Source organism: Kogia breviceps, chromosome X (assembly GCF_026419965.1).
Source record: "Kogia breviceps isolate mKogBre1 chromosome X, mKogBre1 haplotype 1, whole genome shotgun sequence".
Lineage (NCBI taxonomy): Eukaryota > Metazoa > Chordata > Mammalia > Artiodactyla > Physeteridae > Kogia > Kogia breviceps.
In genome coordinates, this window is record NC_081330.1 from 1,505,566 (window position 1) to 1,529,690 (window position 24,125).

The 24,125-nt window shown below is 63.7% G+C and overlaps 4 protein-coding genes across 12 annotated transcripts in view; 2 read left to right on the forward strand and 2 right to left on the reverse strand.

Moving 5' to 3' along the window:
- Positions 1-4,140, forward strand: part of PDZD4 (PDZ domain containing 4) — a 29,026-nt gene extending 24,886 nt beyond the window's left edge. For all 4 annotated transcript variants that reach the window (XM_059049603.2, XM_059049602.2, XM_067022916.1 and 1 more), the window contains 4 exons: positions 384-446; positions 860-961; positions 1,198-1,308; positions 1,413-4,140. In XM_059049603.2, coding sequence (XP_058905586.1) covers positions 384-446; positions 860-961; positions 1,198-1,308; positions 1,413-2,972 — 1,836 coding nt within the window. In that variant the 3' untranslated portion in view covers positions 2,973-4,140. The remainder of the gene's footprint in view (positions 1-383; positions 447-859; positions 962-1,197; positions 1,309-1,412) is intronic.
- A 2,968-nt stretch (positions 4,141-7,108) lies between these two features.
- On the reverse strand, positions 7,109-10,853 carry SSR4 (signal sequence receptor subunit 4). Of its 3 annotated transcripts, none has more exons than XR_010838543.1 (6): positions 10,714-10,840; positions 8,733-8,851; positions 7,989-8,063; positions 7,746-7,835; positions 7,456-7,646; positions 7,109-7,264 (listed from the first exon to the last, which is right to left on the reverse strand). XR_010838543.1 is itself a non-coding variant. In XM_059049613.2 (6 exons), the coding sequence occupies exons 1-6, from the start codon at positions 10,778-10,780 to the stop codon at positions 7,160-7,162; spliced, it is 519 nt and encodes a 172-aa protein (XP_058905596.1). In that variant the 5' UTR covers positions 10,781-10,853; the 3' UTR covers positions 7,109-7,159. The 3 variants fall into 3 exon arrangements, 2 of the variants coding, with proteins under 2 accessions (XP_058905596.1, XP_058905595.1); XM_059049613.2 differs by having other exon boundaries at positions 7,456-7,521; positions 8,733-8,848; positions 10,714-10,853; XM_059049612.2 differs by having other exon boundaries at positions 7,456-7,521; positions 10,714-10,827.
- A 207-nt stretch (positions 10,854-11,060) lies between these two features.
- IDH3G (isocitrate dehydrogenase (NAD(+)) 3 non-catalytic subunit gamma) lies at positions 11,061-19,297 on the forward strand. Of its 4 annotated transcripts, XM_059049606.2 has the most exons (13): positions 11,073-11,210; positions 14,763-14,801; positions 15,126-15,137; positions 15,397-15,494; positions 15,816-15,928; positions 17,077-17,137; positions 17,235-17,367; positions 17,488-17,621; positions 17,881-17,983; positions 18,075-18,221; positions 18,561-18,655; positions 18,739-18,799; positions 19,092-19,297. In XM_059049606.2, exons 1-13 carry the CDS (start codon positions 11,130-11,132, stop codon positions 19,191-19,193), a joined length of 1,179 nt encoding a protein of 392 aa, XP_058905589.1. In that variant the 5' UTR covers positions 11,073-11,129; the 3' UTR covers positions 19,194-19,297. The 4 variants fall into 4 exon arrangements, 3 of the variants coding, with proteins under 3 accessions (XP_066879021.1, XP_058905589.1, XP_058905590.1); XM_067022920.1 differs by lacking the exon at positions 15,126-15,137 and having other exon boundaries at positions 11,061-11,210; positions 14,763-14,819; XR_010838542.1 differs by lacking the exon at positions 15,126-15,137 and having other exon boundaries at positions 11,070-11,210; positions 14,763-14,819; positions 18,433-18,655.
- Positions 19,298-19,337: 40 nt separating this feature from the next.
- On the reverse strand, positions 19,338-24,102 carry SRPK3 (SRSF protein kinase 3). The gene is made up of 15 exons (XM_067022919.1): positions 24,010-24,102; positions 23,808-23,938; positions 23,560-23,668; positions 23,335-23,422; positions 22,934-23,021; positions 22,255-22,361; positions 22,008-22,173; positions 21,877-21,902; positions 21,288-21,417; positions 20,965-21,204; positions 20,772-20,872; positions 20,274-20,381; positions 20,125-20,194; positions 19,953-20,045; positions 19,338-19,813 (listed from the first exon to the last, which is right to left on the reverse strand). Exons 1-15 carry the CDS (start codon positions 24,060-24,062, stop codon positions 19,629-19,631), a joined length of 1,695 nt encoding a protein of 564 aa, XP_066879020.1. The 5' UTR covers positions 24,063-24,102; the 3' UTR covers positions 19,338-19,628.
- Positions 24,103-24,125: the final 23 nt, after the last annotated feature.

A 24,125-nucleotide genomic window follows, 5' to 3' on the forward strand; every position in this document is an offset into this window, starting at 1 on the left:
AGGGCTCTGAGGCTGCCCCCTAGGGGCCGGCCTAGCGTCACAGGGAGGCTGCCAGTCGGTGAGGCCGGGGCAGCCGGTGGCTTCGGGGTGTGTCCAGCCAGGCAGTCCTCCCCAGGAGACCTGTGCCCGTAGTGGAACAGTGGGGCCTTGCGGGGCAAGGCAGGCTGTGTTCTCCCGCCACGTCCGTCAGGAGCCCTCCTGGTAACCACGGGGGTTCTTCTCCGCCACGCGTCCGGCAGGTGCTGGGTACTTTCCCATACTTTGCCATGCTCAAAAACTCAGCCCTCCGTTCACGTCGGGGCCTCTGAGGCGAGGCTGCCCCTTCCTACCAGACGGGCACCTTAGGGAGGGGGCCGAGTCCCCATGCCGCGCGTGCCTTGCAGGTGAATCCCAACAGCATCGCAGCCAAAGACGGCCGCATCCGCGAGGGAGACCGCATTATCCAGGTGAGCAGGGCACGCAGGCCCCGCCGGCTCTCCTTAGCCGGTTCCAGCTCTCTCCTGCTCAGAGCCCAGCCTGACGCCGGGCTTCCCGCCGTGCCTGAGACCAGGGCTAGGACTCACCTCCCTCCTGCACAACCACGCGGGTGGCTCCCGTGTGCCCGTGGGTTCTGCTGGCGTCTCTGCTCGGGCCCCTTAGCAGCCTGGCCCTCCGTGCCCCATACGTGAGCGTGGGTCCCGTTGCACGCCGCTCTGAGCACGTGTGCTCTTGTGTGGGCCGGGCTGTCTTCGCCCCCCGGCACCTTCCACTTGTCTCCATCCTGCCAGAGCTCCCTGCCAGGGGACCCCTGTGGCTCAACTGGAGCCTGCCCCAGAGCCAGGCCTGGTGTCCTCGTTGATTGTCCCTTGGCCTGCCACAGATAAATGGCGTGGACGTCCAGAACCGGGAGGAGGCAGTGGCCATCCTGAGCCAGGAGGAGAATACCAACATCTCCCTGCTGGTGGCCCGGCCCGAGAGCCAGGTGTGTGCGCCCGGTAGGGCGTCCTGGGGCCCCTGACGTGGGGCTTGCTGTTTTGAAAGCTGCCGACTAGGCCACAAACGTGCCAACGACCTGGCACTGATGGAGGGTGGGGGGAGGTCCGGGGCCCATTTCCCTCTGTGGCCTCTGATGGCTGAGTGGGCTGGGCCTAGACGCAAGTGGGGCCACTGTCTGCGGAGGTCCTTCGGGCGGCGGGCACAGCATGGGTCTGTGTGCAGCTGGCGAAGCGGTGGAAGGACAGTGACCGCGACGACTTCCTGGATGATTTGGGCTCTGAGAACGAGGGGCACCTGCGGCCGCGGAGGCTGACGTCGCCCCCCGCCCAGCAGGTGAGGAAGGAGGAAGGGCGGGGGGCGGGGCGGGCAGCGCGGCATCCTCCTCCCCGCGGCGCCCCCACTGGTGGGTCCCAGACTGAGCGGGGCTCATCTTCCAGCTCCAGCTTGGAAATGAAGAGGAGAAAGGGACCCCTGATGCGGGCCCGGGCTTGAGCAACAGCCAGGAGCTGGACAGCGGGGTGGGCCGGACGGATGAGAGCACGCGCAACGAGGAGAGCTCCGAGCATGACCTGCTGGGGGACGAGCCCCTGAGTACCGCCAACACGCCCGGGCCCCTGCGCAAGTTTGGCCTGCAGGGGGACGCCCTGCAGAGCCGCGACTTCCACTTTAGCACGGACTCCCTGCCGGCCGAGGGCGCGGGGCCGGGCGGCGGCGACGTGCCGGGCCTCACGGATGAGGAGTGCGAGCGCTACCGCGAGCTGCTGGAGATCAAGCGCCACCTGGAGAACGGCAACCCCCTGGGCCTGCTCCTGCCCCGGGCCGCCGGCGGCCACGGCGCCCTGGATGTGAACCGCAACGAGAGCGTGGGCCACGAGGTGGCCGTGCTGGAGGAGGAGCTGCGGCACCTGGAGTTCAAGTGCCGCAACATCCTGCGCGCGCAGAAGATGCAGCAGCTGCGGGAGCGCTGCATGAAGGCCTGGCTGCTGGAGGAGGAGAGCCTCTACGACCTGGGCGCCGGCGAGCCCAAGAAGCACGAGCTGTCTGACATCTCCGAGCTGCCCGAGAAGTCGGACAAGGACAGCACCAGCGCCTACAACACGGGTGAGAGCTGCCGCAGCACTCCGCTGCTGGCGGAGCCCCTGCCCGAGAGCCCCCTGAGGCGGGCGACCGCCGGGGGCAACTCCAACCTGAACCGGACCCCCTCCGGGGCCCCTGCCGCCGCCCACCCCAAGGCTGCCCCTCCGCAGGGGAGTCCCGCCAAGTTCCGATCCCTCTCCCGGGATCCCGAGCTGGGCCGGAGACAGCAGTCGGAGGAGCGGGGCCGCCGCGGCCCCAAGGCGGGGGTGACCCTGGAGCGCGTGGGCCCCGAAGGCAGCCCTTACCTGTCGCGGCGCCACCGCGGCCAGGGCCAGGACGGCGAGCAGTACCACAGCTGCACGCAGCTGGCCCCGCCGCGCCGTCTGGAAGAGCTGGGCCACGGCCCCTTGAGTTTGGCCGGCGGCCCTCGGGGGGGTGGCGTGGCGGTGGCGGCGGCCACCGAAGCGCCCCGCATGGAGTGGAAGGTCAAGGTGCGCAGCGACGGGACCCGCTACGTGGCCAAGCGACCAGTGCGGGACCGCCTCCTGAAAGCCCGGGCCCTGCAGATCCGGGAGGAGCGCAGCGGCATGACCACGGACGACGACGCGGCGAGCGAGATGAAGATGGGCCGCTACTGGAGCAAGGAGGAGCGGAAGCGGCACCTGAGCCGGGCCCGGGAGCAGCGCAAGCGGCGCGAGTTCATGATGCAGAGCCGCCTGGAGGGCCTGAGGGAGCCGCAGAGCGGCGAGAGCAGGGCCGAGCTCAGCATCATCGCCCTGAGCCACCGCAAAGCCACGAAGAAGCGGAACAAGAAGATCCTGGACAACTGGATCACCATCCAGGAGATGCTGGCCCACGGCACGCGCTCAGCCGACGGGAAGCGGGTCTACAACCCCCTGCTCTCTGTCACCACTGTCTGAGCCCAGCTGGGCTCCGGGGCACGGGGCCTCCGCCTGGGCCCGGGGCCACTGAGCCTGCCGGGGCCCCGTCTTCTGCTCTCCCCTAGAAGCTAGCGTGCGTCTGTGTGTGCGCGTGGGCCTTCGTTACCAGACAGAAGCCCCTGAAGGAGGAGGGACGCTTCTCTCCATCGGTGACTTCCTTCTCCCCAAGTACAGCGACCACATCAACAGCTGGCCTGGGGGCAGACCCGTACCGGTCCCCCCTTCAGCCGTGCGCGCGTGTGCGTGTGTGTGTGTGTGTGTGTGAGACACGAGCCGAGACACACGTACGCACGCAGACACACGCACTTCCCTCCAGAGCGCTCTCAGCGCGGGCACTTGGGGACAGGGAAGCCGGCTGCAAAGAAGAGGCGAAAAAGACTGTCCTAAGCACAAGAGGATGTCCGTCACTTGTAGACAAAGGCAACCCTGAGTTTTGTGGTTCTTTTCCTTTTCTGTGCTTGTCAGTTGCTGTCGTTTTGGTTCGTTTGTTTTGTGGACCTGCTCCGAGGGCTGGCAGCTCCCTCAGGCAGCCTGACAGAGGTGGGATCCCCGAGTGATAGCTGGGAAGGAGGGGGGTGGGGGGAAGCAAGGGAGGGCGACGGGGGGAGGGGCGGGGAGGGGGGTAACGAAGGCAAGAACGGGAAGCAGCTTTGCAGGTGGCCTCCGCTCCGAGGTGTGGGGACTGGGAGCTTCCTTTGTGGCTTGCCGGGCTCACCTTGGAGGTCACCTCCTTCCCCGGCGACTGCGGGACTGAAGGGTCAGTGTCCGTCCAAGAAGGAAGCGAGCCCAGGGCTGTGCCGGACGCCTTCTGGAGCTCGGCTTGTCTCCTGAGTGCTGTGAGGGGGTCCAGAAGCCAAGTCCCACGAGTAGCAGCAGACCTTGGTGACACGACCCACGCGCAGCTAGGGAGCGGCCTGGAGCTGCGTGACAGGCGGGGGCCCTGCCAGGTGGGCTGACTGGGGAGAAGACGCCCTGCACCCCACTCTGCCGGTGTGGGCCGGGCGGCCCTCAGAGACCCGTGCATTAGTGAGAGCTGGCCTCCGGGGCCCTTCCCGGCTCACAGAGCCTCAGATGGAAGGCTGACAGGCTGCCCACCCCCGCCCCCTGCCGGCATCGCGAGAATAAAGCAAGCTGCCTTCGAGGGTGACTCCCGGCCTCCTCGTGTTCATTCTCCAGCACCGGGCGCTGGCGTGGGGCCGGGCGGGTCAGGGGAAAGCTGAGCAACAGCAAGGTGTTCTGAAGTCAGCCTCCAGCACTCCGGGAGGAGGGACAGAGCCACCAGAATCATTTCAGAGGTCTGCCACGGTCACAAGGGTGGTGCCCAGGTGCAGGAAGGATGCCAGAGACCTGTCTCGGGACTGGCGACTGAGCTTGGAGCTGGCGTGTGCATGAGGCCAACACCCCTGCTCTGGTCAGAGTCCTAGAGAAGCGGTTCCACCCTCTCCCTCCCCGCTCTGCAGCTCAGGGAGCGCCCTAGCGGGGGCAAGGGCCAACAGGCTTCTGGAAGGCACAAGCTTCCTTCCCTGTTTGGGGACCCCGCAGTGCCCAGCCCTCAGAAGATGCAAAGAAGTGTCTTTTGACCAGATGAGTACCCGGTGGCTGCGGGAACGCCCAGAGGTTCCATTCAGCACAGCAAACCACTGGGCATCTGCTCAGTGCCAGGAACCCTGTTAAGTCCTGGCTGGGGCCAAGGCCCCAAAGACAGCAACTCCAGGGGTACCGTCTGCACGGTGAGCCCTTGAGTAGGCGCTCAGTCTCCTGAAAAGACACAGGACGCTGCCAGCACATTAAGTGGGTGAGGATACGTTTAAAAATTCTCTTGGGGCTTCCCTGGGGGCGCAGTGGTTGGGAGTCCGCCGGCCGATGCAGGGCACGCGGGTTTGTGCCCCGGTCCGGGAGGATCCCACATGCCGCGGAGCGGCTGGGCCCGTGAGCCACGGCCGCTGAGCCTGCGCGTCCGGAGCCTGTGCTCCGCAACGGGAGAGGCCACGGCAGTGAGAGGCCCGCGTACCGCGAAAAGAAAAAAAAGAAAAAAAATTCTTGAAGGAGCAATGTAGATCTCGTTAATTTTGCTAATTTGCTGAGATTGGCGCGAGCAAGAAACCTGAGCCTGTGTTCCCAGAAGCGGAGTTCCCTGCTGTCTTAACAGCTGGGAGGGAAGACCCAGCATGTCACATAGAACAGCAGTGGCTTCAAGGGAGGAAAGGGCTTGTTGATGAAAAGGGGCAAACACGAGACGCCACCTTCTTCTTACCTCTCAGAGGCCTCTGGAGCTGGGGGCTAGGAGCGTCAACTTGTGACCAGCCCCATTCCTTGGGAGGGGACGCTCCATATAGGCCCCTGTGAAGGATGGGGTTCCAAGGACCCAGCCCATTGCAGAAAACTGGCTGGAGTTGGAGATTAAGGCCACCTGTTCCCTGAGCATCCCTCTCTGGCTGCTGGGGGCTCACTTTGGTGGCTCTAGAGGCACCTCACTTTTGCTCTGGGGTGGGGTGCCAGAGGCCCAGGATTCCCGGGGTGGGGACCAGGACAGGCCTGGATCCTGGGGTTCCTTGGCCATGTGAAAGCTGGTGCTGGGGCTTGGCTCTCACTGGCTCCGGGAAATGTTGACACCAGGAGATCTGGAAGCCCTTGGCAACCGGCGCACTGGACCAGTGACTTAACTGGGTGGAGTGGTGGAGCTGGGATCAAAAAGCCGCTGGGTGGCCAACAGCTGCCACTTTCCCCCTTAAAAGGAGGAGGAGCAGCGCCACGTGAGCCCCGCCAGCCCTGCCTGTCTGGGATGCAGAAAGCGACTCGGCCAGCAGCTCTCGCCTGGCCCCGTGGTTCCTGTTGTGCCGTTTGGGGGGGGCGGAGCGAGGACGGGGCTCCCCCCTCAGAGCCTCCCTATTCCTGCCAGTTGCCCCAGGCTGACCCGCTTCGCTCGGACCGAGGGTGAGGGGCAGGGAACAGCTGGCGCCCCCTGGCCTGGAGGAGGTCCCCAGGCGGGTCCCTCCACACTCCCGTGGAGGACAAGGCCAGAGGAGACCCCTGCCCACTCACGCAGGCTTCGGGCCTCCTTTTTGGGTGCAGCCTCCCCGGAGGCTTGTTGTTCACACAGCCGTGTCTTTGGTAACAGCTGATGGACGCTGATGCCAATGACCCCTCACCGACACTCTGGAGAAAGCCAGGTCACAGCTGAGCAAACCTGTGCAGCTGGGAACGGGCTCCCCTGGGATTTGCATGCAGCCCCTTTGAACCCCAGGCCCCCCACCTCCCCAGCCATTAGGTGGCAGCAGGGAAACTGGGCTGGTGGGAGGGCTGCGGGTTGACGTGGAGCATGGAGCCTGCACAGGGACGCCCGCCCGGTGTCTCAAGAACATCAGGTGCTCAGAGAGAGGCTTCGCTAGGAGGGGAGGCACACAGCCGGACTGGAAAGGGCTAACGATGGGCTCCTTGGAGGCCTGGGGGTCTGGGTCCTCTCTGTGCCTTTCTCCGTGCCCCACCCGACACCGCGAGGCGAGAGCATCCCGGGAGGCGCCACGCTGGAGCGGAGCTTGGAAAGGCCACCCCCAGCCCCAGGCAGCTACCTGGAGGACTAGCGTCGACCGCATAAGCTCCACGGGGACGTTCGCAGAGTCTCGCAGGAAAAGCACAGCGAATACTTCAGCGTGTGGTTCTCGCCCAGGGCTCCAAACACGGGAGCCCTTCCGAAGGCCAGGCGGGGCTGTGGCTACGTGCGCTGCTGACTGCTGGGTTTTGGGGAAGCTCCCCATGCCACTTGCCCTGGGAAGTTGCCCTCAAAATGGCAGGTGGTCAGAGGGCCCCTCCGTAAGCGGAGAACAAGGCCACTCTTTGCCAGAGACTGGGGGGCGGAGAGGAGAGACAGCCCCGTGCCCCGCCTGGAACCAGGCAGGCAGCCCTGGGAGACGGTGGCACTGGGTATTAGGTCCCAAAGGCTTCACAGGGGGCTGAGAAGGGAGCGCTAACAACGGCCAAGAGTAAAGTAAACGTACACAAGGAGGAAGGGGACCTCCAGACCTGCCCGCGCCTAGTGCCTGTGCCGTCTAGGCAGGTGGAGGGATGCCGGTCACCCAGCTCTGCCCGTGTGTGTGACACAGCCCTGGTGCTCGGGATAGCTGGTAACTGTTTATTGAAAGAAGCGAGGGGGGTGGGGGGCATCACCCTCAGGCCTGGATGTGGCTCTTGGCGCTGAAGGCCAGGTAGTAGATCACTAGGCCAATGGCAGCGGCCAGTACCTCAGTGGAGACCCAGGGCCCGTTCCAGGTGCCCTGCAAGAAAGGAGACCAAAGTGATTCTCGGGGGAGGGACGGGTGAGAAGGCCAGCCACTCCAGCCACCCTCCTTCTGGGGCGGGAAGACACACTGGTCCACTTGGCTCAGCCCCCAGCTCTCCCTAGAAGGCGAGGCTTGCCACCTGCTCCCTCCTTCCCATGGCGGGCCAGCCCCTTCCGGCCACTCACCCGATGGTCCACGCTGACTGTGAACAGAGGTGAGATGATGGAAATGTCCTCGTTATTTCTCTGAGCCTGTGCGGGAGGTGCTGGGGTCAGGGGGCGATGCTGGGCGGGGTGGGAGAGGCAGGCACATGGCCAGAGTCGTGGAAGGAGAAACGCGGGCGAAGGAGCGACACGGAAGGCACCCACCGGCCATCCTGCTCCAAGTCAGAGAGGGGATGGCAGGGTGGAGCCAGCTGGGGCAGTGGGCTATACCCCCCCTACCGCAGGCCTGGGTGGCCTTCGGGGACACTCACCTTCCTCAGGAGGCTGTAGGACTCCTCGTCAAAGAATCTGACCTCGTAGGTGCCTGCGTGGGCGCTCTTGTGGTCTAGGCTCCAGGACACCTGGGGGGGTGTGTTCGGCAGGGGGTGGGCACTACACGTGGCGCCACGGCCAGTGCATCAAATTCAAGAACCCCAGCCCTGCTGGCGCGGCCTTCAAGCCACACCCGTGAACGGGTGGCCTCCCGCCAAAGTGACCACCACAGCATCCCTTACCTGGTATCGGCCCACGTCCTGGCCCCGGGTGACAGGAAACTGTTTTCCACTGACGTCAGCATAAAGAGCCATGTTCTGCGGGAGGGGATAAAAGGAGAGTCACCTCCTCCCCTCTCTGGCTGCCGGCAGCAGCGCCCTTGGCCTGCGGGTAAGGAGGCCGCCGGGCACAGCCGGGGACTGAGGTGTGTCTGGCGGGGGTACCGTGCAGGAGCCACGGAGGCCAGCCTGCCACGACTCTCCACGTCTGTCTCCCTCCTTGGGGGCCACATCTCCCCTATGGCCTGGCCTCCCTAACCCACAGCAGGCCTGTTAACTGAACAGGGGCAGGATGAGTGAAGTGTTCTTGTTTCTTCTGAGCCTGGAAGAGGGTATCGCGGTGGCGGACACCCAATGAGCTGCCTAAGGAAGACCGTACCTAAAAGGGCCCAACTTCCTTCCTTCTCTGCGCCTTTAGGTTGCAGAGGCTGAGGCCAGGGCTGCTTGGTCTTGAAATGACGAAATACACGTGTACACAAAATTCGGCAAAGATCAACCAGTAAAGGGACGCAGGAGCCTGGGGGCTGAGCCGGGCTGTCTCTCCTTTCACACATATACTCTTTCCACACACAGCAAGGTGTCTGTCTATATCAGTGCACATAGATGCAGCAGAGCAGGCAAGCGAGAGGAATGTTCTTGCCCAAGGTCTCAGGCTCACTGCTCACCTCTCGCCCCCGCACCCTCCTGGCTGAACCCCCGCTGCCTCACCTGGACCCTGTTCTTGCAAGTCAGGGAGATCTCCACGATGAAGACAGTCTCAGTAGAAATGACAGCATCCGAGGTGGTATAGTAAGAAGGGGTGATCTGGGGCTCCACACAGGCCTCTGCTGCGGAGAGGCAGAGATGAATGGCTAAGGCCTGGCTTGTGCTTGCTGGGTTAGGGGCAGAAGGGACCACCCTAACCCCACTTCCCAGAGCTCATCAGCTGAGAATACAAAGGTCCTTTGGACCCTGCCAGGTAGGGTCTGGGAGACAGATCCAAATGATCAGTCAGAAGTACAGTGGCAAAGAGGGGTGGGATGGCCTCGAAGGAAGGCAGGGGAAGGGAGATGGGAAGGCTTTGTACAGGTGAAACCTCAACGTACAGGCAGAAGAACAGGTGAGTGTGTGTAGGGATGGGGCGGGGGCGTGCTGCCTGAATTCACTGCACAACTCGAGTCTGTGCCTGGACCTGCAGACGAGGAAGCCATGCAATGGTTTAGGGATGCAGCCTGCCCTGGAGGACCCCAGAAGCCCGGCGGGGCCAGGCTGACCTCAATTCAGAGCCATGCATGGCTCTGGACAGTTTACTGAAGGCGCCCACTGCAGACACAAAGCATGGTGCTGCTGGTAATCTACGGGAGGCTTTGATATGAAGGAAAGGGTCTCTACCCCAGACAGTTGACAGAAGGCCACGACTGGCCCCAGCATTTCCGGAGGGAAAGAAATGGCAGAGGGTCTGGGTCCATAAGAATAACTTGTCCCCTTGAACAGGGCTGCACTGAGAAAAAGGATGCTGCTGTAGTCATCTCCACACTGCCAGAGGCTAAAGGGAAGGAAAGGTGCCACCTAAATCACAAAGCGCCAACTGCTCTCCAAATGTGGTGTCCAGGCAGGGCCGTGACTTAGGCTGAAGCAGTCAGAGGAGGCTGTGGGACTGGAATGGCGGGAGGAAGATGCCTGGGAACGTGGGTGGGAGGTGGTTCTCAGGAGCCACACCCCCCCAGATCCTTCCACGCTCTGCTAGACTTGACCTTTTTCCTATGGACACGGGGGAGCACACAGGGGCTTTCTAGTTAGGTCTGTTCTTTCCAGGCATCACTGGCTATAGCATGGGGGAGTTCCTGAGCAGGTGAGCTGGGTGCAGGCGGGGAGGCCAGTTAGGCTGGTGAAACACTGCAGGTATCAAGGGCGCTGGCCTGAAGTAGGACAGGTAAAGTGGATGCACTGAAAGTGGCCCTGACCCAGTCCAGGCTCCCAGGCCCGGGGTGGGCTCCTGCAAGGACCTCCTCCTAAACAAACTTCTGGACTCCAGTCTGAGCTCAACCCTGCCACTAAGTGTTAAGAACCTCTCAAGAATGCGAAGCCATCTGACTCCGCTGAAAAACCCTATAAGGATATGGCAAGGCCTCAGGTGAAACAAATCAACCGCCTGATGTAGGCACTCTAGGCCCACTCATCTTTCCCTCTTCAGTTCCTTTCTAACTCACCCGCACTCCGGGCCCCTCTGCCTGGACCGTCCCTGCTCCCTCTTCACTCAGAGCTCTCTTCCTGGAGAGGCCTGGCCCCACCGCACCGGGACAGGTGGCTCCTCTCCACCGGCCCAGTTTCTCGCTCCGATAGCCCGGCGCTGCAGAGCTTTGCTCCTGTCCGACCCCCCTCCGGGACCGGGAGCTCCTGGAGTGGCAGCAGGGACGTGTGTCATTTTTCCTGCTGGAGCTGGGGCCAGGCGTACGGGAGAGGCTCTGGGACTCTTCCTCGCGGGAGCAGACGGGAGACAGACTAGGCTGTTTCTCCCAGCAGCCCGGCTGCTTGGTAAACGTGTGTGGTGCAGGAGCGCGTGGTGGCCTCAGCTGCCGCGACCAGAGACCACCTGCCTCTCTGAGGAAGAAAGCCCAGACCCCCGCTTCACCCGCACCCCTCCTCCCCCCACGCACCACCAGTCGTGGGTGAGAGGCTCGCCAGAAACGAGCTCCGGCCAGGCCGCTACCTGAGCAGCAGGAGAGGCCGGACACCAGGAGTAGCGCCAGGGCGCCGAGAGATGCCAGCGCCGCCATCGCCTCTTCTCTGCCGAGGGAAAAAGAGAGCGACTCCCCTGAACACGAGGAGCAGACGAGGAAGCGCGACGCGTAAGCGGCCGCAGCAGCCAATCAGGGGCCGGCGGGCCTGTGACGTCGCCGGCGGCACTGACGTGTCCCCTCCCCGGACCAGAGGCCCAGCTGGCTGCCCTCCCCCCCAAGATGGCGGCGGCGGCGGCGTCAGCGCCGGAAGAGAGCGTGAGAACCGGCGCGGCCGTGCGCATGCGCACTGCGGAACCACGCCCCTCCCGGGGCTTTCGCGCCCCGCCGAACTCTCGCGAGAGCGGCATCTGCGAGTCGGAACCTGCGGCAGTTCTCACTTTCCATCATGGCGCTGAAGGTGGCGACGGCCGCGGGCGGCGCTGTGAAGGCAGTGCTCAGGCCAGCCCTCCTCTGCCGTCCTTGGAAGGTAAGAAGCAGGAGCGGGCCACGGGAACAGCCGCGGCGCTCGCTGAGGGGTGCTTGCACCTCGCCGGGGTTAGGCCGGCGGCGGCCGCTCTCGGAGCGTCCTGGGGCCCGATTGGCTGCGGGTCCCGTGAGGGGAGGGGAGAGTGCTGCGGGCCAGGGTTGATTGGCCACCTTCGTTGTCGGTGAAGGGGTTAGCCAAAGTTGATTCTGGTTTGGCTTCTCAGGGGTCTGCATCTTGTGGCGGGGGAGCTCCCGACGGGCGGGGAGAGTGGACCCCGGCGGGCAGTGTTACCTCCCTAGTGTCCTTGTGGGACCCCCGCCTTGTTCTTGCCCTCTTGGGAATAGGTTCCTGGCCTCCCTTCCTCTTCAGGTTTCCCTTTTGTGGACCGCTTTGTCACCTCTTCCAGTGGAGGTGGCGAATCGGACTTTGCCGGTGCCCCAGAGCCTCCTCCCCGCCCCCCGCCACCCCACCGCAGGCGCCTGGAATGGGAAGGAGCTAGGATTCTTGAAGCTGGCGGGTTGGGAGGCCGCGAGGGCTTTGCTTCCGTTGTTCTTTGTTTAGGATCTTGGTTGGTTATTCGGGTCTGATTCCTCTCTCTTGACACGCTTGAATGAGGATAATTTAGTCCCTGGGTGGGTTGGAAGCCATCTGAAGCGTCATCGAGTCACGACTGGCCCTGAGGGACGAGAGGTCTGACCTCTCTGGGCTCCAGTGTCTTCTCTGTCTCAAAGGGTCCACCCAACTCTGACCTTCCAGAACTCTGTGACTCTGCTGACACTACTTGTGGACATGTCTTCGGCCATGCTTCCCCCCTCTGATCCCTGGGGAAGACTGCCCTGTAACAGCTTCTGGTTTATGACATTATGTTTAAAATGCTGACTTCTCCCACTTGCTCACCAGAGGCTTTCCAGAGGTCCCTGGCAGCTAGGCTCTTGTAGGATCTTGGTGGGGACATCTGTCTCCTCCCTGACTTCCCCTGTGTGTGTGCTTGTGTCCATATTGGGGCAGGGATGGGGGGCAGTAAAAGGTTGCTAGCTGGGCAACGCCTTGCCCTGAGATTGGTTGTCCTGGGTATGGCAACTTTTAGAGATGAAGCCCAGATCTTTGGTCCCACTAATTGGGACCTCGTGGGAAAACACGCAGCCACCATTGGTACTTGATCCAACAGAAACATGCTGAAGAGAGAAACCTCACTAGGATGTGGAGCATGGGAGCCCTTCGGCTGGGATGCATACCATTGTGGACTCCTTTCTTTCTGTGGCGTTATCAAAGGACGAGGGTAACAGTCCACCTTCCTGCTTGATGAGCAAGCTGGAGACCCATGCATATATCCCATCCTGCCTTATGCTGGGCTCCTTTGATAGGTAGCTTCACAGAACCTTTGTAACTTCCTGAAGGAAGGTGCCTGAATATGTCCAGAGCAAGGTCAGGGAAATCACTATCCTGAGAGCTCTCCGGTCTTTGGCCAAAGCTGGGTGGAACATCTAGCATTGGGACCAGGTGAGAGAGAGGTTCAGCCCTGGTGATAATGATGGGGTCCAGGGTCTGGTGGGGTGTGGTTGCGCAGATGCAGAGTCAGGCCTGATGTGAGCGCTGGCTCATCGGCATGGCCAGGTTACCTGCCGGGTGCCAGTAGACCTCAGAGGGCTGAAACCCAGGAGGAGTTACTGCTCGGAGCTGTAGGGGTCAGCCCAGCATCCCCTCACTGGCCAGCAGCCTTGAATACTGGCCTGAGGGGCTGGTGGGGTAAAGGGGGGGGCGTATGCTTTTGCACAGCCCCGTATGCCCTTCTAGCGACTGAACAGCTTGCATACCTCTTCTTGCTTAATGTTTCCAGCAGTCAGATAAAGTAGGCACCTCTATTCTGTGGATTTCAGGTAAGGGTGGGAAGCTCAGCAAGGTTAAGGTATTTGCCACCAAGAGTAGTTCATGGAGAGTTTGGACCAAGTTCTCCCTAGCCTCAAAGCCCATCATATCTTCCTTCATTTTCTGATATGTGCATTCATTCAGTAAATGTTTTTTGTGTCCCAGCTCTGGACCAGGCATTCTGTTCGGTCTTGGGGTGACAGCAGGGGATCAGACAGACATGGTGTCCACTCTCAGGGGCTTAGGGGTTGGAGAGGGAGCACAGCAGCGATAACCTAGGGAGATTGTGGTTGGGGGGAAGGGAGTGGGGTGGGTAGGGCTTTGGGAGCCCCGGGGGACCAACAGCTCAGCAACCTTAGGGCATCAGGGAAGACTTCTTGGAGGAAAGGCAGTCTCAATACAAACACCATCCACAAGTTTGTATTGAGAGCCTACAGATAAGATGAATCCACATACTGACAATTGCTTGAAGGGAAACTGAAAATTCCCAAGTGTGCATCCACGCGCAGACCCGGTGCCCCATGGATCAGCAGAAACCCCCAGGGCCTCTTGTCCTATTAGTCACCCCCTTCCTGACCCCTGTGCTGCCAGAGCCCTGTGCAAGTGGGAGCCTTGAGTGCCAGCCCGGGACACTCAGATGGGGCGGTCACCGTCTGCTTGAGCTTTCTAGACTTCTAGCAGGAAGGCACGGCTCTTTGGGAACTGGCCGCAGTGGCTCTGCCATTGGCTGGAACGACCTGCTGCTGCCCCAGCAGGCAAGTGGCAGGGCATTCCCAAGCGAGAAGGAGCACCTCGGCCCTGCCCCCGTCTCCGGATTGAAGGGCGCCCAGGTGGGGCACAACAGGGAGGAAAGTGTGTGGGCCTGTAGACGCGCTGCGGTGGGAGCTGGGACGTGGGCTTCTTCTTCCAGGAAAGTGTGGGGACTCCAGATGGGTCACTCTGAGCACCTGTCCCATTTGGCTCGGGTGGCTTTTGCTTGGAAGCTGTCAGGCGTGGCACTGATGTGACCAAGCGCGGCTGTTTCAAGTTGGGGGGGGCATCTGTCATCCATGTAGGCCACGAAGCAGTCTAGCAGTCCTTCGTGAAAGCCTTCCGAAAGATTGGCATCTGCTATTCTTCTGAAAATGGTTGCATTTTTAGATTTCTGATTCTAGAGGGCTGTTCCCCATGGTGGCAGCAGTGCTTCTCTCTGGGTGGACGGGGGCTGGGTGCTGTTTTCTTCCTTGTGGTCTTCGCGTTCTGTCCACATGCTGCCTTTGTAATAAGGAAACATGATTTTTAAAATGACGTAGATGATGGTCGTGGTGGCCCAGTGGTTTATCACGATTTCCCTATTGTACTGCGTTTGCCGTGCCACCCTTTCCAAGTCACAGACGTCACTGAGCGAGAACAGTTGGCTGAAGGAGACCAGAAACAACAAAAGGTGGGGAGGGGCATGTAAACATTTCTTAAGAAACTGACCAGGGACCTGAAGGAGGCATAAAGCGTCGGGAGGCCCCTCTGCGGTGCCCCGACGGGCCGGTCTGTGTGCTGCTGTGCGCTCGACAGTGGCGCACGGCTGAGGCACAGGGCCTGTCGGGGCGTGGTGAGGGCGCTCGCCTTCCCTGCCAGGAGCGTGGCTGGCCCTCGCCAGATTGGCTTTCTGGGCTAGACAGCAACCACTGGCGTCTGCGTTCTCTTTGCCAGGTTCTAGGTGCCCACGAAGCCCCCCGGAGGAGCTTCTCAGTAAGTACCCACCCGAGTGTGCGCATGCACGCGCGTGTGTTGATGTTCACGTGTGCCCGTCTGTGTGTGTACAGGTGCATGCGGGTGCATTCGCAGGCAGGCGTGGGTGCAGAGGTGTGTGTGCGCGTGCACGTGTGTCGTGCCTCTGGGCTCCGTGCCCTTCTGTGTCTCTCCCCCTGAGGTGCAGTCTCCAGAGCTTGCCCACCGCTTCTCCCCTGAGCCGTGCTAGACAGCGCCCCAGGGAAACGGCCCCATTCCCCAGCAAAGCCTTGTTCCTCCAACCTCGGCTCACCTGTGTCTTCTTCCTTCCTGTCCCGCGTCTAGCAACAAACAATTGTGAGTGTTCTTCTCATCTGCCTGTTAGGTTGGGGCTTTTAGCTGCTTTGGGACTGACCCGAGTCCGGGCGGGGGTGGGGCCTGCTTCTGCTGTTGTCCTCGTGGCCCAGGAGCGCCCCCCGCTGTGAGCAGCCCTGCCTGGGGTGCCTGGGGCAGGGTGTAGGGGTATGGCACCCCAAGCTGGCGCCTCCCAGTGGGCCTTCTGCCTGGGTCAGTGCTGGAGGCAGGAAGGGGACTGAAGGCCTCCCCGTCCTTCTAGCCCCCGTCGGCTAAGTATGGTGGGCGGCACACGGTCACCATGATCCCAGGGGACGGCATCGGGCCAGAGCTCATGTTGCACGTCAAGTCTGTGTTCAGGTACAGAGCCCCTGGGCCCAGCCAGGGGGACCCTGAGAACTTCGTGCCGAGAGGGGCAGCGAGCCCGTGGTGGGAGGCCCTTTGTCCCAGTGTCTGCGATCCTACCAGGCTGGCCCGAGCACGGGGAGGGTGGAACCAGGCCCACTAACGGTGTTGTGGAGTGTGAGCCCACACCAGCTGGCGCAGGTGGGCTCAGTCTCCCCTCAGCCAGGGCCAGGGCAGGGTGGGCAGCAGCAGGGGAGAGGCCTCTGCACCCAGTGGTCCGGGCAGGCTTCCCGGACGGAGGCCTGGGGCCGCCGCCCTGACCCTGCTCTGCCCCAGGCACGCATGTGTGCCTGTGGACTTCGAAGAGGTGCACGTGAGCTCCACCGCCGACGAGGAGGACATCCGAAACGCCATCATGGCCATCCGGCGGAACCGCGTGGCCCTGAAGGGTGAGCTCGGGGGCCAGGATGGGGCACCGCACGTGACTCCTTTCACCTCCAAGCTGACACTTGTCGCTGGGGCTCCATTGATGCTGCGGTTCTGAGGTCTTGGTGGCACTAGGCTCTGCGGGAGCCTGTCCAGGGATGCGCTCCCTTCCACCCGCTTCTTCCCTCCTGAGGCAGCCCTCTCTGCTGGAGTCAGCTTGGACTCTCAGAGTCTCTCTTCGCAAACCGGATGTCACAGAGATGCAGTTCTAACCCTCTGCCTGCCGCCTTAGTTCCAGTTGGCACAGCTGTGGATGTTACAGATGGGAGCTTTACCCTTTCTGAGTTTGCCTTGGTTTGGTCCAGGTCCTTAAACCGTTTCCATCACTCATTCTGTAAACTTTAGACCATTACCTGCTCTGTGTGAGGAGTGAGTGAGCAAAGATGAACCCGGCTAGAGCCCCAGGCCTTGGCAGTCACGTGGAGGGGCAGCCATGTCAACTACAGGGCGCCCAAGGCACTCCGGGTGAAGGAAGTCCGGGCGGGGTGTGAGTTGGAGGGCCGGCGGCCCTGGGGGCCCTGAGAAAGCCCTCCTCTACTTGGCACCCTCTGACTGCCTTCTCTCAGCAGCTGCTGGCCCTCTGGGTGCCCTGGTCCCAGCCAAGGTGAAGCTGTGGTCTTTTCCAGGCAACCCCTGCCTGCCTCTGAGCTGGAGCTCTTGTGCTTCCTCGACGCAGGCACTAACCCTGGCCAAGGTCCCCTTGCTGGTGCCAGCCTAGCCACCAGCCTGTTAGTAAGCAAGAGTGGTCACTTTCTGTCCAGCTAGACCCTGGCCTTGCCATTCCCCACCCAGGGTCTAGCAAGACCTTCTGGCCAGATGCCAACCCTTGTTCATTCATTCATTTGTTCAGTATTTATTGAGTGCATGCTACGTGCCAGGAGCCCATCAGTGAACCAAACGCACAGACACACATTCCCCTCTGCCCCCATGGGGCTTACGCTGCAAGTTACGCTAGAGCGTCCCATGAAACGCTTCTGCCGCCGGAAGCTGTTGTGTTCTCCTGTTGGAGTCACCCTTGGCACACGTCCCCTGGGTCAGAAAGGGGAATATGGTGGTACGGCTGAGCCTGGGGCGCCCTCTCCAGCCTGCTGGTCTTGTTCCTGTCCTGCAGGCAACATTGAAACAAACCATAACCTGCCGCCATCCCACAAATCCCGAAACAACATCCTTCGGTGAGAGCCAAGTGCGCGGGGTGGGGGCTTGGCGGGGGTGGGAGTGCCAGCAGAGAGGCGTTGCACTTGCTGGCTGCTTCTCCCTCTGTGCCCCTAGCACCAGCCTGGACCTCTACGCCAACGTCATCCACTGTAAGAGCCTGCCGGGAGTGGTGACGCGGCACAGGCACGTGGACATCCTCATCGTCCGGGAGAACACGGAGGGCGAGTACAGCAGCCTGGAGCACGAGGTGGGTGTTGGCGGCGTGAGCTCGGCCAGGGCAGCGGTCAGGAGGCCGGGCCCGAGGGGCGCCGCGTGCTGGAGGGCAGGCTCAGACGGGAACTGGCTCTCCTCCCTCGTCCCTGCTCAGAGTGTGGCAGGCGTGGTGGAGAGCCTAAAGATCATCACCGAGGCCAAGTCCCTGCGCATCGCCGAGTACGCCTTCAGACTGGCCCAGGAGACCGGGCGCAAGAAAGTGACGGCTGTACACAAGGCCAACATCATGTACGCCCCCCGCCTCGCCCCTCCGCGCTGCTGCCTGGGCCTGCTCTCTGGGACTCGGGGCCCGGGACTACGCCCCGTTGCCCGTGTCCCGGCTGTGGCCTCACCGCGGTGCACACGTAGGGGAGGTGGCGCGGGATTCTGCCCATCCTGCGCTTCGCACCGCTTAGAGTTCAGAACCCAGCCTTCTGTGGCGTCTGCATGCCCCATCCCTCCAGCTGACGGTTGCAGTGGCCAAGCTGGTGTCCTGCGTCCCCCCTAGGAAACTGGGCGATGGGCTCTTCCTCCAGTGCTGCAGGGCGGTGGCAGCCCGTTACCCCCAGATCACCTTCGAGAACATGATCGTGGATAACACCACCATGCAGGTAGTTGGGCTGCCGTGCCGCGCGGCCCCTGCCCTGGGCTCCCGGGGCTGCCCGTGCTCCAGGTGCCGGCTCTCCCCTCCTTGCCCCACAGCTGGTGTCCCGGCCCCAGCAGTTTGATGTCATGGTGATGCCCAATCTCTACGGCAACATCGTCAACAACGTCTGCGCGGGGTTGGTCGGGGGCCCCGGCCTCGTAGCTGGGGCCAACTACGGCCACGTGTATGCCGTGTTTGAGACGGTGAGTGCCACCAGCAGTGTCAGGGCCACTGGCTTTTGTGAACTGTAGCTCGCGTACTTCCTAGGTCACCCGTTGAAAGTGTACGATTTATTGGTTGCTGAGGTACTCGGAGATGTGCAACCATCCCCACTCTGTAGTTCCAGAATGTTTTCCTCACCCCCCAAAAGAAATCTTGTACTTGTGGCTGTCACTCTCTGTTCCTCCTTCCCAGCCCCTGGCACCGAAGTCACCTGCTTTCTATCTCTGGATTTGCCTGTTCTGGACACTTGACACAAATGCAGTCTACACTCGACGTTCTTGTGTTTCCCAGCCCCCTCCTTTTCGTCTCGCCTCTTCCAGGCTACAAGGAACACAGGCAAGAGTATTGCCAACAGGAACATCGCCAACCCCACGGCTACGCTGCTGGCGAGTTGCATGATGCTCGACCACCTCAAGTAAGTGGCTTCTCGATGCTGGGCCGTTGGCCCCCGGCCCGCGCCCAAGGTCGCGAGGACCGAAGTCTGCCCTTCTTCCTCAGGCTCCACTCCTACGCCACCTCCATCCGCAAGGCCGTCTTGGCATCCATGGACAATGAAAACGTGAGGCTCCCCCCATCTGCCTCCTGTCCACCTCCCACCCCAGCCCGGGTTGAGCCGATAAGACGACAGAGGGGCTGGAAATGGTGACCCGGCACTTTGTGCCGCCCCCAAGGTGGGGGGCTGTACCAGGCAGAGTGGGCCTTTGGGGCCTTAGCTGGTATCACTGCCCTCCTGGTGGTGCTTCCAGCCCCTGCGGGCCACGGGGCACTGGGCAGCCCTGGGCTGCCTGCAGGCTAGGGCGCAGGTATTGGCCGGGCCCCGCTGTGTGTCCAAGCTTGCCCGTCTCCTGCAGATGCACACCCCAGACATCGGGGGCCAGGGCACCACGTCGGAAGCCATCCAGGACATCATCCGCCATATCCGCGTCATCAACGGCCGGGCCGTGGAGTCCTAGGCCGTCCCCGGGACCGTCTCGGCCCACCCTTTCGATCCCCTTCACGCCCCTAGCACCCTAATTGGCTCGGTGGGTGGACCCAGAATAAACCCACTTCTGCGCCAGCCCTTGGCCGCGTGCTTCTGTCACTCCAGGACGCTGGTGTTTCAGTCGTCACACTTTATTAAGAAAACGGGCAGCACGCTTTCCATTCAGAGGGCCCTCTGCGAGGGTTGGGGGCAGAGCGAATTCTGAAAGGCGGGCCTGGCCCTGGTATCTGTCTGCCCTGCCGAGGGAGGGCGTGTGAGAAAGCTCGAACTCAGCAGGGTGGGTGCCCCCCCCCCCCCCCCCCCCCCCGCGGTGGGGCGGAGCCGTCCTGCTTTCCCGGAAGGCACTGAGGGCTGGGGGTGGGGCGCAGCCAGGATCGCCCCAGGCTGCCCGAAGCAGCAGCCGGGCCTAGGGATCGAGCCAAGGGTGCTGGAGGCAGTCGGCCGCGCTGGCCCGCTTCTCGGGGATGTACTCCATCATGGGCAGCAGGAAGGCGCTGAACTGCGCGGCCTGCTCCAGGGACCACTCGTATTTCTCCATGAGCACCTCGTACAGGCCCCAGTGCTTGAGGTTGTGGATGTGCCGCAGCTCTCCTGGGGGCAGGCCGGTGGCCTCGGGTCAGGCTCCACCAGGGAGGACTCTGATCTGGGACCCCTTGCTCCCCTCTTCCACAGCCCCCCGTCCCCGCCCCGCCCCCTACGTCCAGGTGGCCTGAGCCCGCTCGGGCCCCACCTCTCCGGTTGAAGAACTCCCGGGAATAGCGGCCCGACAGGGCAAAGGCCGGGGGGATGTCTCCCAGCAGCTCCACGATGTGGGCAATGTGGTCTGTGAATAGACAGGTGGCTGGGAGGGAGCCGGGCGGCCGCGAGACCCGAGGCCGAGCCCAGGGCCTGCCTCCCCCTACCCTCGTCACGACTGTAGTCCTCTCCGGAGTGTGGCTCGAACAGGTAGTCGCCAGTGGCCAACTCGAAGGCCTGGAAGCGGGGAGGGGGGAGAGGGTGAGGGTGTGGCCGGTGGGCCAGCCCTGGGTGGGGGTGGCCCGAACGGCTGTACCATGCATGCCGTGCTCCAGATGTCGGCCGGGGGCCCGTACTCGGCGCCGATCAGCACCTCCACGGCCCGGTACTGCCGCGTCTGGATGTCCTCGGTGAAGTGCTTGTGCTGCAGGCAAGGAGAGCCCTGGGGAGGAGCTGGGGCCATGGCTGGCCTCCCCTCACCGGCCCCCGTCGCCTCCCACCTCCTCGGGGCCGTTCACCCCAGGAGCACAGTGGGGCTCACTGAGCCTCAGCGTCCCCAGGTGCCCCGAGGGTCCGGCCACACGACCTGAGGCTGAGGCTGGCTGCTTCCCTGCGGCCCCCCACCCCCTGCCGTGGGCCCAGCTCTGCTGGCCAGGCGGGGCCGGTGCTGGTTTCGGTGCTGGTTTCGGCTCGGCTCTGGGACTGCGGCCCGATGCAGACACAGGGAGGGGAGGGGTCTGGTCGAGCGGGTCGCTCGGTGAGCCCTGGGGACAGGCCTGTGCCGCCTCCTTCATAGCAGGGTGCCCGCTCATACCACCCAGCAGGCGTTGCCCAGGTCTGCGATCTTGATCTTGATCTTGTCTGCATTTTGGGGCTCTAGGGGGTTCACCAGGAGGTTGGAGGCACCAAATGGTGCTGGGGAAGCAAGAGAAGGGAGAGAGACTGAGCTGGCCCAGAACTGCCCTGCCCGGCCCCGCCCGCCTGCTGCCTGCCGCTGCCTGACTTACTGCTGGGTGACAGGAGGCCCCCGGTCTCTCGTTGGTTGGACGAGCCTGAGAGGATGGAGCACGAGGCGGGGGAGAGGAGGGAGCCCGAGAAGCCTGAGGTCTGGGAGCTGGGGCTGAGGCTGCGGCTGCCCCCAGGGGCAGGGGAGGAGGAGGCCGGGGAGGGGCCGGCCGCGGCCCCCCCAGGGTGGCAGCCAGAAGAGGAGGTGGAGCCGCTGCCCCCCTCTAGTCTTGAGCCAGAGTCTGGGGAGACGGGCGGAGGTGGTGTGTGAGCAGATGCCGCTGCGGCACGTGCCAGGCGGCCCTGCGCCCCCCTGGTCCCTCACCCTCGGCCTGGGCCGCCGCCTCCATGGCCTCCAGCCTCTGCAGGTCCCGAAGCCGCTCCTCCAGCAGCCGCTTCTGCTGTTTCCGTTTGCGCCTCATCTTCTTCCTCTTGTTTTTGGACAGCTTACCCGTCTGCCGTTAGAGCTGGGGTCACTCCGGGGTGCCCGTCACCCATCCCCTGAGCAGCCCGAGCCTCTGCCCGCGGCCTGTGGGCCCGGGTGCTCCAGGGACACCAGACGTGGCACCGTCCCCTCACCCACCTCCCGTCTCCCCTCCTGCCCGCCACTCCCCAGAGCCTGAGGCTGGGGAGGAGCCAGCAGGCCTGCCTGTGGGTGCCAGCCTCCCCTAGGGGCAGCTCCGGCCCCTCCCAGCCTCGGACGCCGTGTCCTTCCGCTGAGGTGGGGCGAGCCCAGCAGCCACCCAGGGCAGTTTGGGGCAAGTGGCCCACTCTGCATATCAAACGCGTCCAGGCCACCCAGCCTCTTGGAAGCGCCACCGCAGGAGTGCTGGGGAGGGTGGAGAGGCAGGGAAGGGGTGGAACCAGAGAGGCTGAGGAAGGTGAGGCCCGGGAAGAGGGGTGCCCCCACTTACCAAGACCTCCTGGGGGGCAGTGCTGACTGGGGGGTGGGGCAGGCAGAGCGTGGAGTGACAGAAAGGAACCGAGACTCAGGCAGGGGCTGAGGCCCACGGGCCCCGCCCCGCCCCGCGCAGGCTCTTGGTACCTGTGGAGCGGGATGGGGGCGGGGCCCCGGACTGCTGCCACTCGGTGGCCTCAGCGGCCAGGCGCCTGATGTAGGCGTCACCCACGCACAGCAGGATGTTTTCGGGCTTGATGTCCGTGTGGATGATCTTGCACTTGGTGTGGAGGTAATCCAGGCCGTGCAGCACCTGGGGAGAGCACTCCTGAGCCCTGCCAGCCCTGCCCCGGCCGCCTCGCGGTGCTCCTCGTGCCGGACGCGCGCTGCTCACCTGCCGCACGATGCTCTTCACGCAGGGCACGGGCAGGCCCTGGTAGTTGGACTTGATGATCCACTTGAGGAGCTGGTGGCCTAGGACCTCCAATACCATGCACACGTCTTGAGCCGGGAGTGAAGGGCAGTCAGTCAGTGGGCAGTCAGCTGGGGCCCGGGCACTGCCCACCCTCAGCTGGGGCGGGGGAGCAACGAGCCTCAGGCGGCGCAGAGCTGGGCCTGGGAGGTCCCGGTATTGCTACCATCCCGGTGTCATAGTGTCCCTGTCGCTCTTCGGTGTGCCAGTTGGGACAGTACCTTCTGTGGTCACCCTAGGGAGAGGGCACTGGAGGAGTAGACAGCTTTCTCAGCCCATCCCCAGTCCTGCGCCCGAGTCTCCCAAAGAGCCTACGGACAGCCCCCCGAAAGGGAAGGCACTGCCACAGAGGTGGGCCCTCCCACTTGGGGGTAATCCAGCAACGCCCGTGGATAGCCAGTGTCAACCTGGTCACCCGCTCCCCGCCCCCCCCACAGAGACACATCCCCAAAGTGGTGGTGGGGCTACTTCGCAGTGTCACTGGAAGGGGTAAATCCCCATCGGGCAGATCAGCAAACTGAGGCCCCAGGAGCTGGGAAGGCGTGAGCCAGCTGGCCCCTGCACTGCCACACTGCTCGCTCAGCCGTACTACAAAGGATACGGACTCCATTAACCCCTGAGATCCTGAAGTCGTCGATGAGCTGGACAATGGTTTCTCTTTTGGGGTCACTGGGGTCACTGTCTCGGACCTGCAGCAAAAGCCAAGGGGCCACAGACGACTCCAACCTGCCGCTCGGCAGCTGCTCCCCGGTGGCCCCTCCGGGGTGGGGGCCCCCCCTCCCTCTCCAGCTGGGCCCGGGTGGAAGAAAGGCTGCCGGCCCACTCTCCCCCGCTCCCCGGGTCCTCTCACTCCGCGGAGCCAGCCGGAGCCTGCCCCTCCGGGAGCCCCGCCCCGCCCCCGCCCCTCCCCCCCCCCACGGAGCCCCGGCAGGCCTTGCACCCACATTGCCAGGCCCTGGGCGGCTCCTGGGGCGCTGGGAGTGGGTAGGGGAGGCGCCTCACACATTTCAGGAGCTTGATCTCATCCACAGCTGTCTCCGTGTAATGCCCTGCGCTCTTCACCACTTTGAGGGCCACGAAGCGCTTGCGCCTGCAACCCCGAGAGCCGCGTCGTCGGCTGCCTGCCGGCACCGGCCAGACCCGCGGGGCCATCACCGTGGCCTCAGCGGTGCCCGAGGGCAGGACCCCAGCGGGCGTTGGGCCTCGGGGGGTGGAGGGGTCACTCACTGGATGTCCCAGCAGAGCCAGACGGTGGAGAAGTGGCCCCAGCCCAGCTTGCGCACCACGTGGTACCGCCCATTGAACAGGTCCCCGATCTTCACGGGGTAGTAGCCACCTGGGGGAGGGAGCCCGTAGGGCGCGGTGCGGGTGTTGCCTTCCCCCGTGCCCCGGGACAGCCCAGCCCGCCGGCCCCCTGGCCCACGTGGGCCGGCTCTGGCCCCGCTCCGGGCGGGGGGCGCTGAGGCAGGCCTCACCCTTGCAGTAGTCCTTGGGATCCTCCTGCTCCTCGTCGTCGGAGCCCAGCAGCCCCTGCAGCACCCGGGGCGCCGGCACGGCGGGGGCCGGTTCGGAGCCGGAGGACTCGGGCCCACAGGAGGCCTGTGAGCTGTGGGCGCGGTGGGCGGGCGGTGAGCGCGCGAGGCGCCAGGGGCCCCGGGCGCCCAGGCCGAGCCCTACCTGCTGCTGCCGCCGCCGTCCGCGCCGCCGCCGCCCGCCGTGCTGGCGCTCATGCCCGCAGCGCTGCCCGCGGCTCCGGCGCCCCGGGCGGCCGCTCGTGTGGGGCCCGGCCCCGG